Below are 13149 nucleotides of genomic sequence, written 5' to 3' on the forward strand. Positions count from 1 at the left end.
TGGATAAAGGAAATCACACAAGTCTGATTCAAAAATCCCCTTAGAGAGAGAGGAGACAAACTTTGGAGCTCCTTGGCCTACATGGAAGCAGAGGAAACCAAAGATCGACCGTCATGAATGCTTGTGTTTCTGTGCCGTAGCATGTGCTTTCATGTGGTTCTACGTCTCACCCACCCAACTCTCTTTTGGCTCCTTTGCAGCGGTCCAGTCTCTCAACAGCCTGAACGACCAGATTGCTCAGTTCATGGTGACCAGACCTTGTAGCCTGGCTGACGAGGACGAGACCTTCATCCCGGGAGAGAGGGACACCTTAAAGAAGTCAATGGCGCTGATGAGACATCTGCTCATGGATGCTCAGGTATAGCCTCTGCCATCCCAGACTACATTCAATATTTAGAATCAGAATCACTTTTATTGGCCAACTATGTGTGGACAAATAAGGAATTTGACTTCGGTTTTACATTACTCTCAGTGTACAACAAACAACAAAATAGATGAAAAAATTTCTGTTGCATTATTATCTTACTGTCTACAAATATATATATATATAACTGTTTTTTACATACAGGAGGTAAGTGGATATGATATATGCAGTATATACAATATGAACAGCATGAGTAATGTGTCTTGTGTGATGATATTTATGTTTTAAAAACCTAAACTGAATTTCAACAATGAATAGCTCGGAGGAGAGATATTACTGTGATTCAACTGGGACAGATAATTAATTACTAATACTTACTGATAGATAACAGAGAGTTCCAGATTAGGGATGAAACGGTATGAAAATTTCATATCACGATTATAGTGACCAAAATTATCACGGTTATCAGTATTATCACGGTATTGTAAAAATATTAAAATGTACTGATACACACACTGAAACCATTTCAAGAAGTTTTATATTGAAAACTACAAATGCAATTGCCATTTTGTTTGCATAAAAACTGGTTGGTTCGTTGGTTGACTAAACTGCGTAACGTTTTATCATGTGCAGTGGACGAATAGACTCTGCCAACACACAACGCACACAGCAGCAGAACAACCTGTAGCGTCTTTGAAAGAGCAGCAACACTGAGAGCTTCAGTTTACATGCTGTTAGCAAGTCAGAGAGACCAACCAAAGCTAAAAGTTAACTCACCCTACGTTCACTGTAAGGTTATTTTCTTCAATCAAGTTTCCCTCAGCACTCTCATAAAAACTAAAAGACGACCGGACTTCAGAGTGACTGAAAAATCTCTGCAGCGTTGTCTTCCACCATGTTGTCATTGACTCAAACAAACCCACGTTGCATTCTGCGCATGCGCGCCTGAGTCTGGGAGACGCTGGACAGTGTTTGCCGTGAGATTATAATAGCGTGGTTAACCCTACCTGGTTATCATGGTAATTAAAATGTGTACAGTAATAATAACCGTGGTTTACCGTTAAACCGGTAATCGTTTGATCCCTATTCCAGATTCACACAGCAGGACAGGTCAGTAAGTATTACAAGAGGAATTTCCCCATAATGATCTCTTTTTAAGTGTTTTTAGAAGAAGGTTTACAGAAGCAATGCTGTCTCACACAGATTGCTCTGTGCAGTCTAGCGAGGCTCAACAGGAATTGACTGGTTTAGGGTAACTGTCACTTTTCAGCTACTGTGTCTTTAGCCAACAGACAGATAAATGAATTACCGTTTTATAACTGTGTCATAAATACAACTATGCCCAGCTCTGATGGGTTTATAAGACACCATAAATGCATACAAGGCAGAACCAGATGTCTGCGTTTACATTTTCATACAATACTATAATTGTGTTGTTGGTACTGTTTGGAAGGCTTTGAAACACAGTTTAAGCTGTCATGCTGGGAAATAATATTTACAGACAATAAACTTAAACACTAAACTTTATGAATAAAGCAATGACAAATCCAATAAAAAATCATAAAACTTCCTTTTCCAATCAAAATTTTCTTAGTAGTCTTTCTAAAATCCTGGCTACGGGTCCTGAATGTATCATCAACAACAACTTACACTGCAGGATTTCATTTTTGACCCATGTTTGTCCACTGAAGTGTAGTTACCATGAACTCACTATATCATACCTGCGTAGTTTTTTATATGCATCCATGAACTAAAATGAAAGATTTTGCCAAACCAGTCCTACAATGTGAAAACGTTGGCGCCCTCAGCAATGTTGTGAACAACTGACGGCTGGGTTTTCTCCGTGTTAATCCTTACAGTCCATGATGCCTCTGTTTGTGCAAAGATCCCAGCTGTAGTTACATCCAAGGAATTTTTGTCTTACAGGCAAAACAAAAAATTGTGTTTTAGCATGTTTTGCTTTAAAAAAAGTTCCAAAGTAATAAAATTATTTCCTCTTTCTTTTCTGCTTCAGATGAGATAATAATTCATCTTTATAGTGTTGCTACCATTTGTGCTTTTATTTATATTCCTTATACATTTTGATGAATGTCTGATGAATCTTGACACAGTGATGCATTTGGGTCATCCATTAGCACCATCATGATGGATACGGTGTTCCCCCCCGCCATTCACCTGGAGATATTTTTTTTTCTCGACACAGTGTCATTGATTAAAGGGAAGGTAATTCAACAAAAGGCCATTTCTTTCACCTCAGCTCGGTGTTATGCAAGCTGGAGTGAAAGATTGTTAGCCCCAAGTCAGTTTTTTGTATTTGTCAAGAATATAGCATTGGGAGGTGATGGATGAGTGGGAACCTCGGCCGTGGACGGAGTGCCGATTATCTCCCCAAGAAGTTGAACTTGGAAAAAAAAAAGTTTGCCAGTAGTTCCATGTTAAGTGAAGCGCTCAGACACCAGTCAGCATGACAGATTTCTCTGCCTGTTGGCCTTGTTTGTGTCAGGTGGTACACCCACAACCTTTACATGTTCTCCAGTTTTTTCTTCGAAGGAGTGCCAAATGGAGGCCCCTGTCAGCTGGGGGCTTGTTGCTCTCAACTGTCAAAAGGATGAGACAGAGCAGCAAGGGATGCTGACATGTGACTGACAGTTGTTATGGCGATACATTTGTTTACTCCGAGACTACAGCCAATATCCAAAAGAGAGATTCTCTGTCCCAAACTGAGAGTCTCTGTTCGGCTTCTGGGAGCAGTGGAATGAACGTGAAAGAGAGAGAATAAGAAAAGGTGGAGCTGAGAGGGCGCACACTGAAAAGGAGAAAATGAAAATGAAAGTTCAGATAAATGCCGCAAATTACAACAAATATGTTTTATGAACAAGTGAGATGGTTAGTAAAAAATCCTGCGAGTACAACGTAATATCACAACTTGTCACGGGTTTGAGTTGGTTAGGTATGTTTTGTGTTTGTTTCTGTGTTCATTCCCTGCTCTTGTGTTTGCTTTTCTCTGTAGTAGGCCGTAGTAGGTATGTGTTACTTTGGTCATTTGTTTATTAGTCAGGTTTACTTATGAGTTCATTAGTGTTTTCTAGTCTTGTTTTACTGTCTCTATGTTCTGTAGGTTTTTTGTCAGCTAGTTACTTTTTATGTCTGTGTTATGTTTCATTTTGTGACATAGTTCCTTGTGTGTTTCAGTTAGCTTTACTTCCTGTTTTAGTGTCTCTTGTCTTATTTTACTTCCTGTGCCTGTTCTTGATTGTCTTAGTGGTTTCACCTGCGTGTATTTAGTTTCTCACTCACCTGTGTATTTTAGTGGTTCTCTGTCTTTCACTCTTTTCCAATTCATTGTGGATGGATCTTTGGATGTTTTGTGTAGTTTTCAGTGTTTCTCGTGGATTTAGTTACTTTTGTTGGACTTTGGATTTTTGTGCTTTGTGTTTTTTGTGGACTGCACACACCTAACCACCTGTAAGTTTCACCTTATTGGGAATAAACCTCACCAACTCAACATTACCTGCTCCGTGTGTGCATTTGGGTCCTAACCCTGTTCACCAGCGATCAGCCATGAGGCAGAACATAACACAACTTCCCTTCAAGTCCACTCTGAAATTGGAAATGCCAGGTGCAAAATTATAGATATGAATATTCCTGTTATTCCTTAGTGCTATTGACAAATTATTGAAGCTGAAGACACCTGTGCCTTGTTTCAGGAAGTGGGATTAGTGAAAATTCTGAGTATGTTAAACCTGAGATGACGAAAACTCTGGGTTTTCTGTTTCAGAGAGCGAGATCAGATAATCCCTAGATCAGTAACTCTGGCACTGATGCTGTGAACCTAACCTCCTCGGGAAGAGGTTAGGTTCACAGGATAAAACCGTCAGTTTCTCTCTGACTCCTCCCCTCCTGCAGAGCTTGAGGTGGCTGTCTGACACAGTTTCATTTCCTCATTCATTCTGTCGATATCAAAGCACGAATCTTAACGCACTTGAAAGTTATATAGGCTATTATAAAATAGCCTATATAAGGCTATTTAGTCTATTAGAGGTAGATATGTAGTCATTCAAAAGCTGTGTATTTGGTATATTCTTGGGCTGTGGTTAGACTATTAACTCTTCACTGACAGCCCAAATTCAACCTTTTTAGCCTAGAACCATTTTCACCATCTAATACACGTCTATATGTAGCCGTTCAATGGTAGTCTAATTGATGACTAGAATATTTTTGGGCTAGACGTCTACCAAACCTTCACTGACAGCCCTGTTAGCCTAGACCCATTTTCAACGTCTATTAGATGTCTATATGTAGCCGTTCAATAGTGGTCTAATTCATGAGTAGGCTATTTTGTGCTATGGTTAGACGTCTACCAAACTTTCACTGACAGCCCAAATTCAGCCCTGTTTTAGCCTAGACGCCTGGGCTCTGTTTAGGTGTCTATTAGACGTCTTTTAACCGTGAAATTGCTTGCTGGGTAGGTAGCCAATTGCCACCAGCATGTAGTCCCGTCGGGTTAAAGCTTAATAAATATGGCCTTCCTATTTAAAATCGAATGTAATGGGCTGTAGCACTTCATTCATTAAGGAAAGTCCATTCTGGTAAATGATGAATGAGCAACGCTGTATAGTAGCCTAATAATGTTAACGCATTTATCCTCCTTCCACTTCTGCGTTTTAGAGCCTATCAGGGTCCGCGGTCGCACGCATTCTAGACCACACCATTAAAATGGAAGCTCTGACTTTATTTACCCGTTGCCATGGTGAATTGTAGTATCGGAGCTCCATTGATGATGACTTTCATCCCTACGCACGCGCTTCCATCAGGCTCAACATACTCAGAGTTGATTGAACTTATTCTGATCAGCTGTTCTGGTACCAAAAATTCAAAGTTTCCCACCTCAGGCTCAATCAACCCAGAGCTCAGGGATAAACTCAGAGTTTGTTAAGCCTGCTTTCTGAAACAGGGCCCTGGCTGTTTTGAACTGTTTTTGATGCTTTTTAGAAGCATTGTTGTGTTTTGTTATAAAACTAAAACATATGTTACTGCCATAAACAGTAAAACAACAAAATGGTTACAGTATACCTGGTCTCTTGTGAACGTGTAGAGATTGGCCTGACATTATATTCCTGGCCTGAATTATTATCGCAGCGTGTTGGTACTACAAAGATCATTTATGAGGCAAAAGAAACATCACTCAGTAATGCTGTGCTACAACCATGAGTGAACTGCTTGTTTTCGTAGTTCAACAAAGTGTCTAACCTTCTCTAGAGAAATGATCTAGCAGGCTGCCTTAGGTCAACTTCAAAACCATCTCTCAGTTAAAGTTTCTTGCATATCATATCAATATTTTAAGCTGATCAATTTAATAGTTCTGAATTGGGATCTCCAGTCTTCGGTGGGGTGTCAGATCAGATAACGCAAACTGTGTCGTCCTAGAGGGCATGAAAAACACCACATTTTGTCATTTATAGGACTTGATGTGTCTGCTTTCTCATGATCACTGATTGGGGAACTTTCAGCTAAATTATTTATAACTTTAGTTAGTTAAAAATGTTGGAAGCTAAATCTAATTAGACACACAATAAGAGATTGAAAAGGATTCAGATTTAATACCCGGATATGATCCAAATTCAGATTTGATACTCAAATCCTGGTCTCAGTACTTAATTCATCTTGTCTGCGCAGCAGGATTGAGCTTTCAGGCCCCTTATCATCAACAAGGCCACCATAGACGGACAAAATAATTGTTTTTTTTCAGATCATGCATTAGATTTCTTTGTTCTCAGAGGTCAAAGTCAAGTGCGATCTCATCCCACAGAGAGGAGCTCGGCTCATCTAGAGGGTTTTACATTCATGGAGAGTAGTGTTTCCACTGTCAGATGGAATATGAAATTAGTTCTCTTTTAATGTCTGGTCTCTCATTTCAAAGTGCCTGCTATTCTTGCAGTTCACGCAAGGCAACTCACCAAGACACTGTAACTTTTACTACTGATCTGAAAGAATAAAGAACTCTCCAAGGCTTACTGTTGGTCAAGTAACCTTGATGTTTTGTATGTTGTGTATATCTTTTGAGAACATTTTCAGACACCAAATGGTTTAGTTTGTCAGGTTAAAAACATCTGATGAATTCAGCATTAAAATTTCAACTCCACAGCCAATAAAAGGCAGAAAATTAATTTAGAGGGGATTTGTATAGTTTCTCTTTGAATGCTGTCCCAGAATTGATTGCCTCATTTGTCACTTGCACAGATGAATTATTTATGTCCCCGTTGCTGTGCTGCGGTGACTAATCAAATGCATTTCGGTGGGTGTGGAAGCTGTGAATTGATGTAGTGGAACGTTGCACTGCATTAGCTACTTTGGTTGAGGAGTCAGCAGGGCTACAATAGCGTCCTGATGATGGCGTGGCAGAGGAGACATTGCTCGCCATAATTCTCTAAAAATTCACAACTGTCTATTTGTTTAAAGTCGGGGTCCTTTTCTCAGCCTGGGAGAGTGGATCAATTCAGAGCAAATACTCAGCTGTCAGTCACCGCAAACAAAACGGCACCTCAGAAACTCGGTCTGTGTGAGTCTATACACACAGAAGTACTTCACCTGAGTGCCTATCAGAGATTTCAGCGGCCTTGGTAGTGAATAATTTATTGTTTCTTTGTGGGCCAGATGTTACCTTCAGAGAACATTAAGCAATTATAGTACTGATTGAAAAATTTGCAACAGAACAATGCTGATCTGCTGACCTTGTCCACCTCTGTTCCGCCTGATTTTTGCATCTTTTAATGCAAAAATAATTTACACAGAGTGAAAACCTGGCTGCTTTGTAAGCACCATGGCTCTGATGGCAATGACGATCTGTCCGTCTTTGGTCCAGACTTATCTCCACAACTATTGGAAGAATTGCTATTAAATTTGTGTGCAGACATGCATGGTCACCAGAGGATGTATCCTAGTGTCTTTAGTTATCTTCCTACTTTTTCTAGTGCCACCATGAAGTTGACATGTTTGGCTTCTAAAATCTCAACTGTTTGATGGATTGACATGATACCCACTGCACCCAGAGGATTAATCCTCATGGCTTTGGTGATCCCCTGACCTTTCATATAGCACCACCAGCCGGTCATCTACTAGACAATGACTGTAACATTTTAGTACAGAAATTCCCCAACTCTTTGCAGTGGTATTATAAGAGCTGGATGCAAGAAACTAAAATACCCGTTAGCCCATCCCTGGCTCTGTTGTAGGCTCTGCGAAAGTTCTGCAAATGTAAAACCGAATGGTCATATTATGCTTATTTTCAGCTCCAAAATCTTATTTAGGGGTTGTACCAGAACAGATTTACATGGTTTCATTTTCAAAAAACACTATATTTTTGTCATACTGCACATTGCTGCAGCTCCTCTTTTCACCCTGTGTGTGTCGAAGGCTTCGTTTTATGAAAGGTATGAAAGGGAAAAGCATAATATGACCTCTTTAAAAAAAATCATAATATAAAAGTAATAAGCTTTTTTGCAGTATGGGTGTCTTGTAAGTTTTTCACACATGTCTTTGTTAATGGCTTTTTAGGCTACATTGCAGTGCTGCGAATAGCCACTGTGGCGGCGCCATATCCATGCTAACATGCTAAACTAAGATGGTGAACAAAGTAACATTAATACCTGCTAAACATTAGCATTTTAACATAGTAATTTTGAACATGTTAGAAGGCTGATGTTAGCATTTAGTTTGAAACTAAAAAAAAAATGCCTCACAGAGCCGCTATGATGACTGTAGACTATGTCTTGTTATAATTTTTTACTCAAAATTTCTATTTCCACAGTTTAAGTCAAGCATAAACCTGCGTGAATTTGTTAATTTGTATTAACATTTAATATTTATATAGCACTCTTCATACAATGTGCATTTCATAGAGTCACTGGGTTTAAAAGAAAGCTTAGCTACTTGTGAAGAGCAATTAAATTGAAAAGTTTCATATGAGCCAGAAATCATAGATGACTGTGGCAAAGCACTAAGCTACCAGTTTAGTCATTTCAATTACAATGTTGGCAGATCTACCTTAATTCATTATTGACCACAGAAGAACTAAATGAGCAATTTGAGCCTGAGCCCAAAGTAAAATAGATTGGAAGGCTGGATTAATGATCCAGTGAGGTTAGGGTTATCCTTCAGCTGTTAGTGAGAAAATGGATCAGTTCAGATATGGTACATTATGAACTAATAAACTATTTGATGCAGAGAAAGAGATACAGTTAGGAAACATAGGTGTTCCAGGGATTGAGGCAAAAATCTCGCCCTATCCTGAAATGTATCCATGAGCCCCAATCCATGCAGAAAAAATGGTAGGTTATCTTTTATAAAGTCATCTTTACATGTGGCTGTCTTTATTCTGTAAGTATCTTTGGGTTGTTAGAACTGTTATTACCTGAATATGTTGGAGGAAACCACAGCTTTCATCTCTTGCCTCATTCTGAGAATTTTTTTCTTCCCCTGTTGTTTAGAAATCAGTCCAACCCTAATCCTTTGCATCCATTCCAGTTTTACATCCTTTGCGTTATAGTGCGAGCTGAAGCGGGCTGGACTTCAAAGAGCTGGGGTTGCTCTTTTTAAACTGCAGTTTCAGCCGGTAGTTGTCCCTCACCAGCTTCCACATTTCTATCCACTCACCCACACCAGGGGAACAAAAAAGATTGATGATTGCACATAAAAATGGCCGTGTTGGAGCTGACCGCAGAGAAGATTTTAAAACACATCTGTCACAGCTGATGAGTAGGCAAACCTGAATGTAGGCATACAGTGACTATAGATTTATATTTCCCGATGTGGCAGATGAGATTGATTTTCAAATGCCATGAGGCATTCATTTTTGCGTTGTTCCCAGACCCCGTCACGTTATTATACACACATGGTGATCCTTCATCCAATCAAACAAATGCTACTTCTGTAAATAAACGGTGGTATCGTTCAGTGGATCAAACTTTCACTGTGGATATTTTTAAGATGACAATATGGCCTCCTTCAGATGAAATGATGCATGCCAGATTGTGAGACTTCATCATCCTTCATCCTTCCCAGGAAACCATCTGTTGATGCGGTTCAGGATGTTTAAGTCTGGCGTGTTCAGGGCGCGCATGTTTCTATGGAAACCCTGGGCACTGTCACAAAGCTGATCTGGATCACTACACGCATCTTTCTGCAGATCAAAGGTGTTCACCTCAATTTCAGTGGAAGTTTTGGTGATATGAAAGTGCCCCTCTCCCCCGTCAATCTCCCCTTGAGTGACAGACAGTGTTTGTACTCTTTTCAGCCCCTTTGTTTCAGGGTTGTTTGTGTCTGGCTGATGTGGATAAGTGTCTTGGATTGGCTTGCTTGTGCAGGATTCTGAGAATTGGTGCAGAGGTGGCTGCATGTCCTCCTATGACTTTGTCTGCCAACTTAAGAAAGCTTCAAGTTCCTGGAGAGATTTTCAAAGCAGAAATGTGAGCCCACCTTCCAGTTTATTCTGTTTTGACCCATTCAGAGAAAAGAATCTGAATCTACAATATTAGTCCATTATTTAGCATTCATCTGTAGGTGAGCTTCCTAGTGGTGCGGCTGCTGGAGTCGCCTCCACAGGACACAATGAATAATTCATGAGAAAACACAGCAGACATGAGTGGGGACATTAATGTGAAGTGGAGCGACATTGGTATGCCTTTTGTTTCCCTTATCTCAACTTCTTCCATGTGTCAGCTCTGCCTCCTAAACACAGTTATACGCAGTCATCCACCTCGTCTTGTTTACTTTAAAACCTTTTTGCACAACCCCTCATCAAAGGTAGAATTTCTGCAAAGGTGAGAAGAGTGTGAAATCAAAGATGGGATTCTTGTTATCAAAGCCATTGAGTTCCCTGTTGACCTTAGACAAGATTTAAATGCTCCCTGCCTCCACAGCTTGTGGGGTGGTGCAGGAAATATAAATGACTCTCCCTTCTATCTGATTCCCTGCCAGAAGCAATTGCTCTGAGGAGTCGGGCCAGGCGGGCATCTGGCCCAGAGCTGCTTCACACACCTTCATTTTTTTTAACCAACACACACGTCCAGGTTTTTTGATTTGACCGCAACCTTCAGTTAGCCATTGATAATTCAACTTCTTTGGAGCTCTATTCGTTTTCATGTTTCTTTGAAAACTTTTACTGATGTAAAATGCTTCTGTCATTCTTCCTAATGTGATGTGCCTTTGTATAGTTAGAAGAGTTTGTAGTTGTGATTAAGTTACTTCATTGTGTTGATAAACACAAAAACAACTTCCAAAACAAATTCATTAATGTAGGAAAAATACCACAACTCTTGGGATTCAGCTGTTTTCTTGATTGTAATTCGGAATTGAATGGCTTGTTAAGGTTTAGATTATATCTCGGTAGATATCTATAGTCTGTCTCCCTCTAGTATTCCCTTCAATATACTGTTCAATCAACATTTTTGCCCATATTGTAGTTTGAGCTTGAACAAGTCCAAAGATTGGAATCAGACATTTGGGAGAAAGTGCACTTAAAGAAGTAGTATGAAGCAGTAATGTATAATTATAACTAATGATAGAGATTTTTAAGAGAGGATCTTGTTCACACAATCATGTATAGCATGTACATGATTTTCTGTTGGAACCTGACATTTTTAACCTATTAGCCTTGGAGGTAAGAAAAAATAACTACAGTTGTAATAATTCTTTCAACATTGGAAGACTTGTTATTGTATTTAAACTAAAATTTAAACTAAAATTTAAATAATATAACATATTTATAAGAAAATGAGACAATATGACGTGACATTTTTTCATTGCTGTTTAAGAGTTTACTAAATCTTTTTTTATTTTTACTGTATGTTTTAGCGATGGTAACAAAACAAATACAGTAATTCAATATGTATTACCCAGAAATAATAAATTAAATCTTTTTGATCATGAAGCTTGCTCCATCTGATTGTGAACCATACAGTGTCCATGGTCTTCTGAGACACAATCATGTAATCTGGTCATGTAATACAGAGTAATGCAATTCAACAGAGAGGCTATCTGTTTGTAATGCCACCATGTAAATCAGGCTCAGGAGATGCAGGGTGTTATAGACCACCAGACCTCAGTACTGGTGCTCAGGATTAGACCCTTTACCCATCATTACACCTGTCTCGTGGGTCCAGACACAGTGATTCACTGTTCAGCTGCCCTGTTAAGAGTATGCCACCATGTGGTCGGTATAAATAGTTCTAACTCAGATTAGGTCAAACTGCTTAAGTCCATCAGACATGACTGCATTTTATTTTGGTTTGTTATGATTATTCAATATATTTCCTCAATTTCGGTTAATTTCTGGGAGCGGTGTTGTACACTTTAAGGCTCGGTGGGTTGATTGTAATCCTGAGTCAGTGGTTTCCTATTTCAATTATCCTCACTTCCATTTCCACTAATTCTAGTTAAATAATCATATTTAAAAAATCATGTTCATCTTACTGTGACTTTAACATGTTTACTGTTCCTATGTCTTTATTGATTATCAGTCATCCAGGTCATAGTTATCCAAGGAGAGTTAAATCAAGGGCAACTGGACGTGGTTGAAGGTAATTGAAGACGTTTCACCTCTCATCCAAGAGGCGTCTTCAGTTCTGATCAAATTCTTTGATGAGATGCGAAACGTCTTCAAATACCTGTAAACCAAGTCCAGTTGCCCTTGATTTTACCCTCCTTGGATACTGATCCTATATATATCATTGATGAGAACATTCACACCATCATGTGCACTAAATGTTGAGGATTTATTTATGATTTACTGAATTGCGTTAAAGTGTATGCTTGCGATGGCTTGATCTGCTTGTCTTTCTTTGTATGTGTTTCCAGTGCTGGTAGTGTTTGCTGACTGTGAAGACAACAAACAATCACTTTAATAAGACATTAGTTAGAGTGTCAGTTTTGTGAAACACAACAGAGTGAGGAAATTACATTTGATTATAGCAAATTATCCCGACATGTGGATGTGTGTCAGAAACTAGCAAAATATTTTCACCTTGAGGACAGATTTTTAAACTTGTTTCAATAAAGTAAGAGTTTGGGATGCATCAGGCTGAATGACTGATTAACACGCAGATGTTTTATATTTTATAGAAGGTTGAGGAAAAGTTGCTAATATTCTCCTTTTCAGTACAAGCAAGACAAGCTTCATTTACCAAACTAGTGTATATTCTCATAGCAATTGTTATCGCTCTGTATCACAAAGTCAACATGAGATTGACTGTAGATAATTAAGTTATTTTAGGTACACAATTTATTCAATCTGTGTGTGTGTGTGTGTGTGTGTGTGTTTTCATTCTCTGTGATATTTAATGCTGTGCAGTGTTATATTTGTTTATAATCCTCAAATAAAATCATTCATTCATTAACTCAATGCTACTGTCAGAAGGCAATGCCTTCACATTATCAGATATGATTCCCTATGCTTAGAGAAGCAGCAGTCACACCTTAAAGTTGAACTTTAATGCTTAAATCTGTGGGGATTCTCCTATGGTCTCTCATATTTATTTCATTTAAATGTGTTTACTCTGTGCTCTGGATGCATGATATTGTATAAATCATGCTTCACTCAGCTCTAATCCGCATGGTTCTCACTCAATTTACCATATTCATATCATATATTAACACCCCTCTGCTTCATCTCATCACTTCCTGGGAACAAGAGGGAACACTAAATGCATAAAGAGGCCACAAATATTAAAATGGAAAGATTTACTGAGGAAGTGTTGCTAAGTGTAAATGCAGGAAATAGGATCAAAAAT

The 13149-nt window shown here is 38.9% G+C and overlaps 1 protein-coding gene across 6 annotated transcripts in view; it reads left to right on the top strand.

The window, feature by feature from the left end:
- The window catches only part of kaznb (kazrin, periplakin interacting protein b), a 110214-nt gene that overhangs the window by 21830 nt on the left and 75235 nt on the right, over window positions 1–13149 (top strand). For all 6 annotated transcript variants that reach the window (XR_005441416.1, XM_038696480.1, XM_038696479.1 and 3 more), the window contains exon 2: window positions 201–358. Coding sequence is in view for 5 of the 6 variants with exons in the window: in XM_038696480.1 (XP_038552408.1) it covers window positions 201–358 (158 nt within the window). In the remaining variant the exon portion in view is untranslated. The remainder of the gene's footprint in view (window positions 1–200; window positions 359–13149) is intronic.

Source organism: Micropterus salmoides, unplaced genomic scaffold, assembly GCF_014851395.1.
Source record: "Micropterus salmoides isolate LMB-PRFRI ecotype aquatic unplaced genomic scaffold, ASM1485139v1 Ms_hic_scaffold_4, whole genome shotgun sequence".
Classification (NCBI taxonomy): Eukaryota; Metazoa; Chordata; class Actinopteri; order Centrarchiformes; family Centrarchidae; genus Micropterus; species Micropterus salmoides.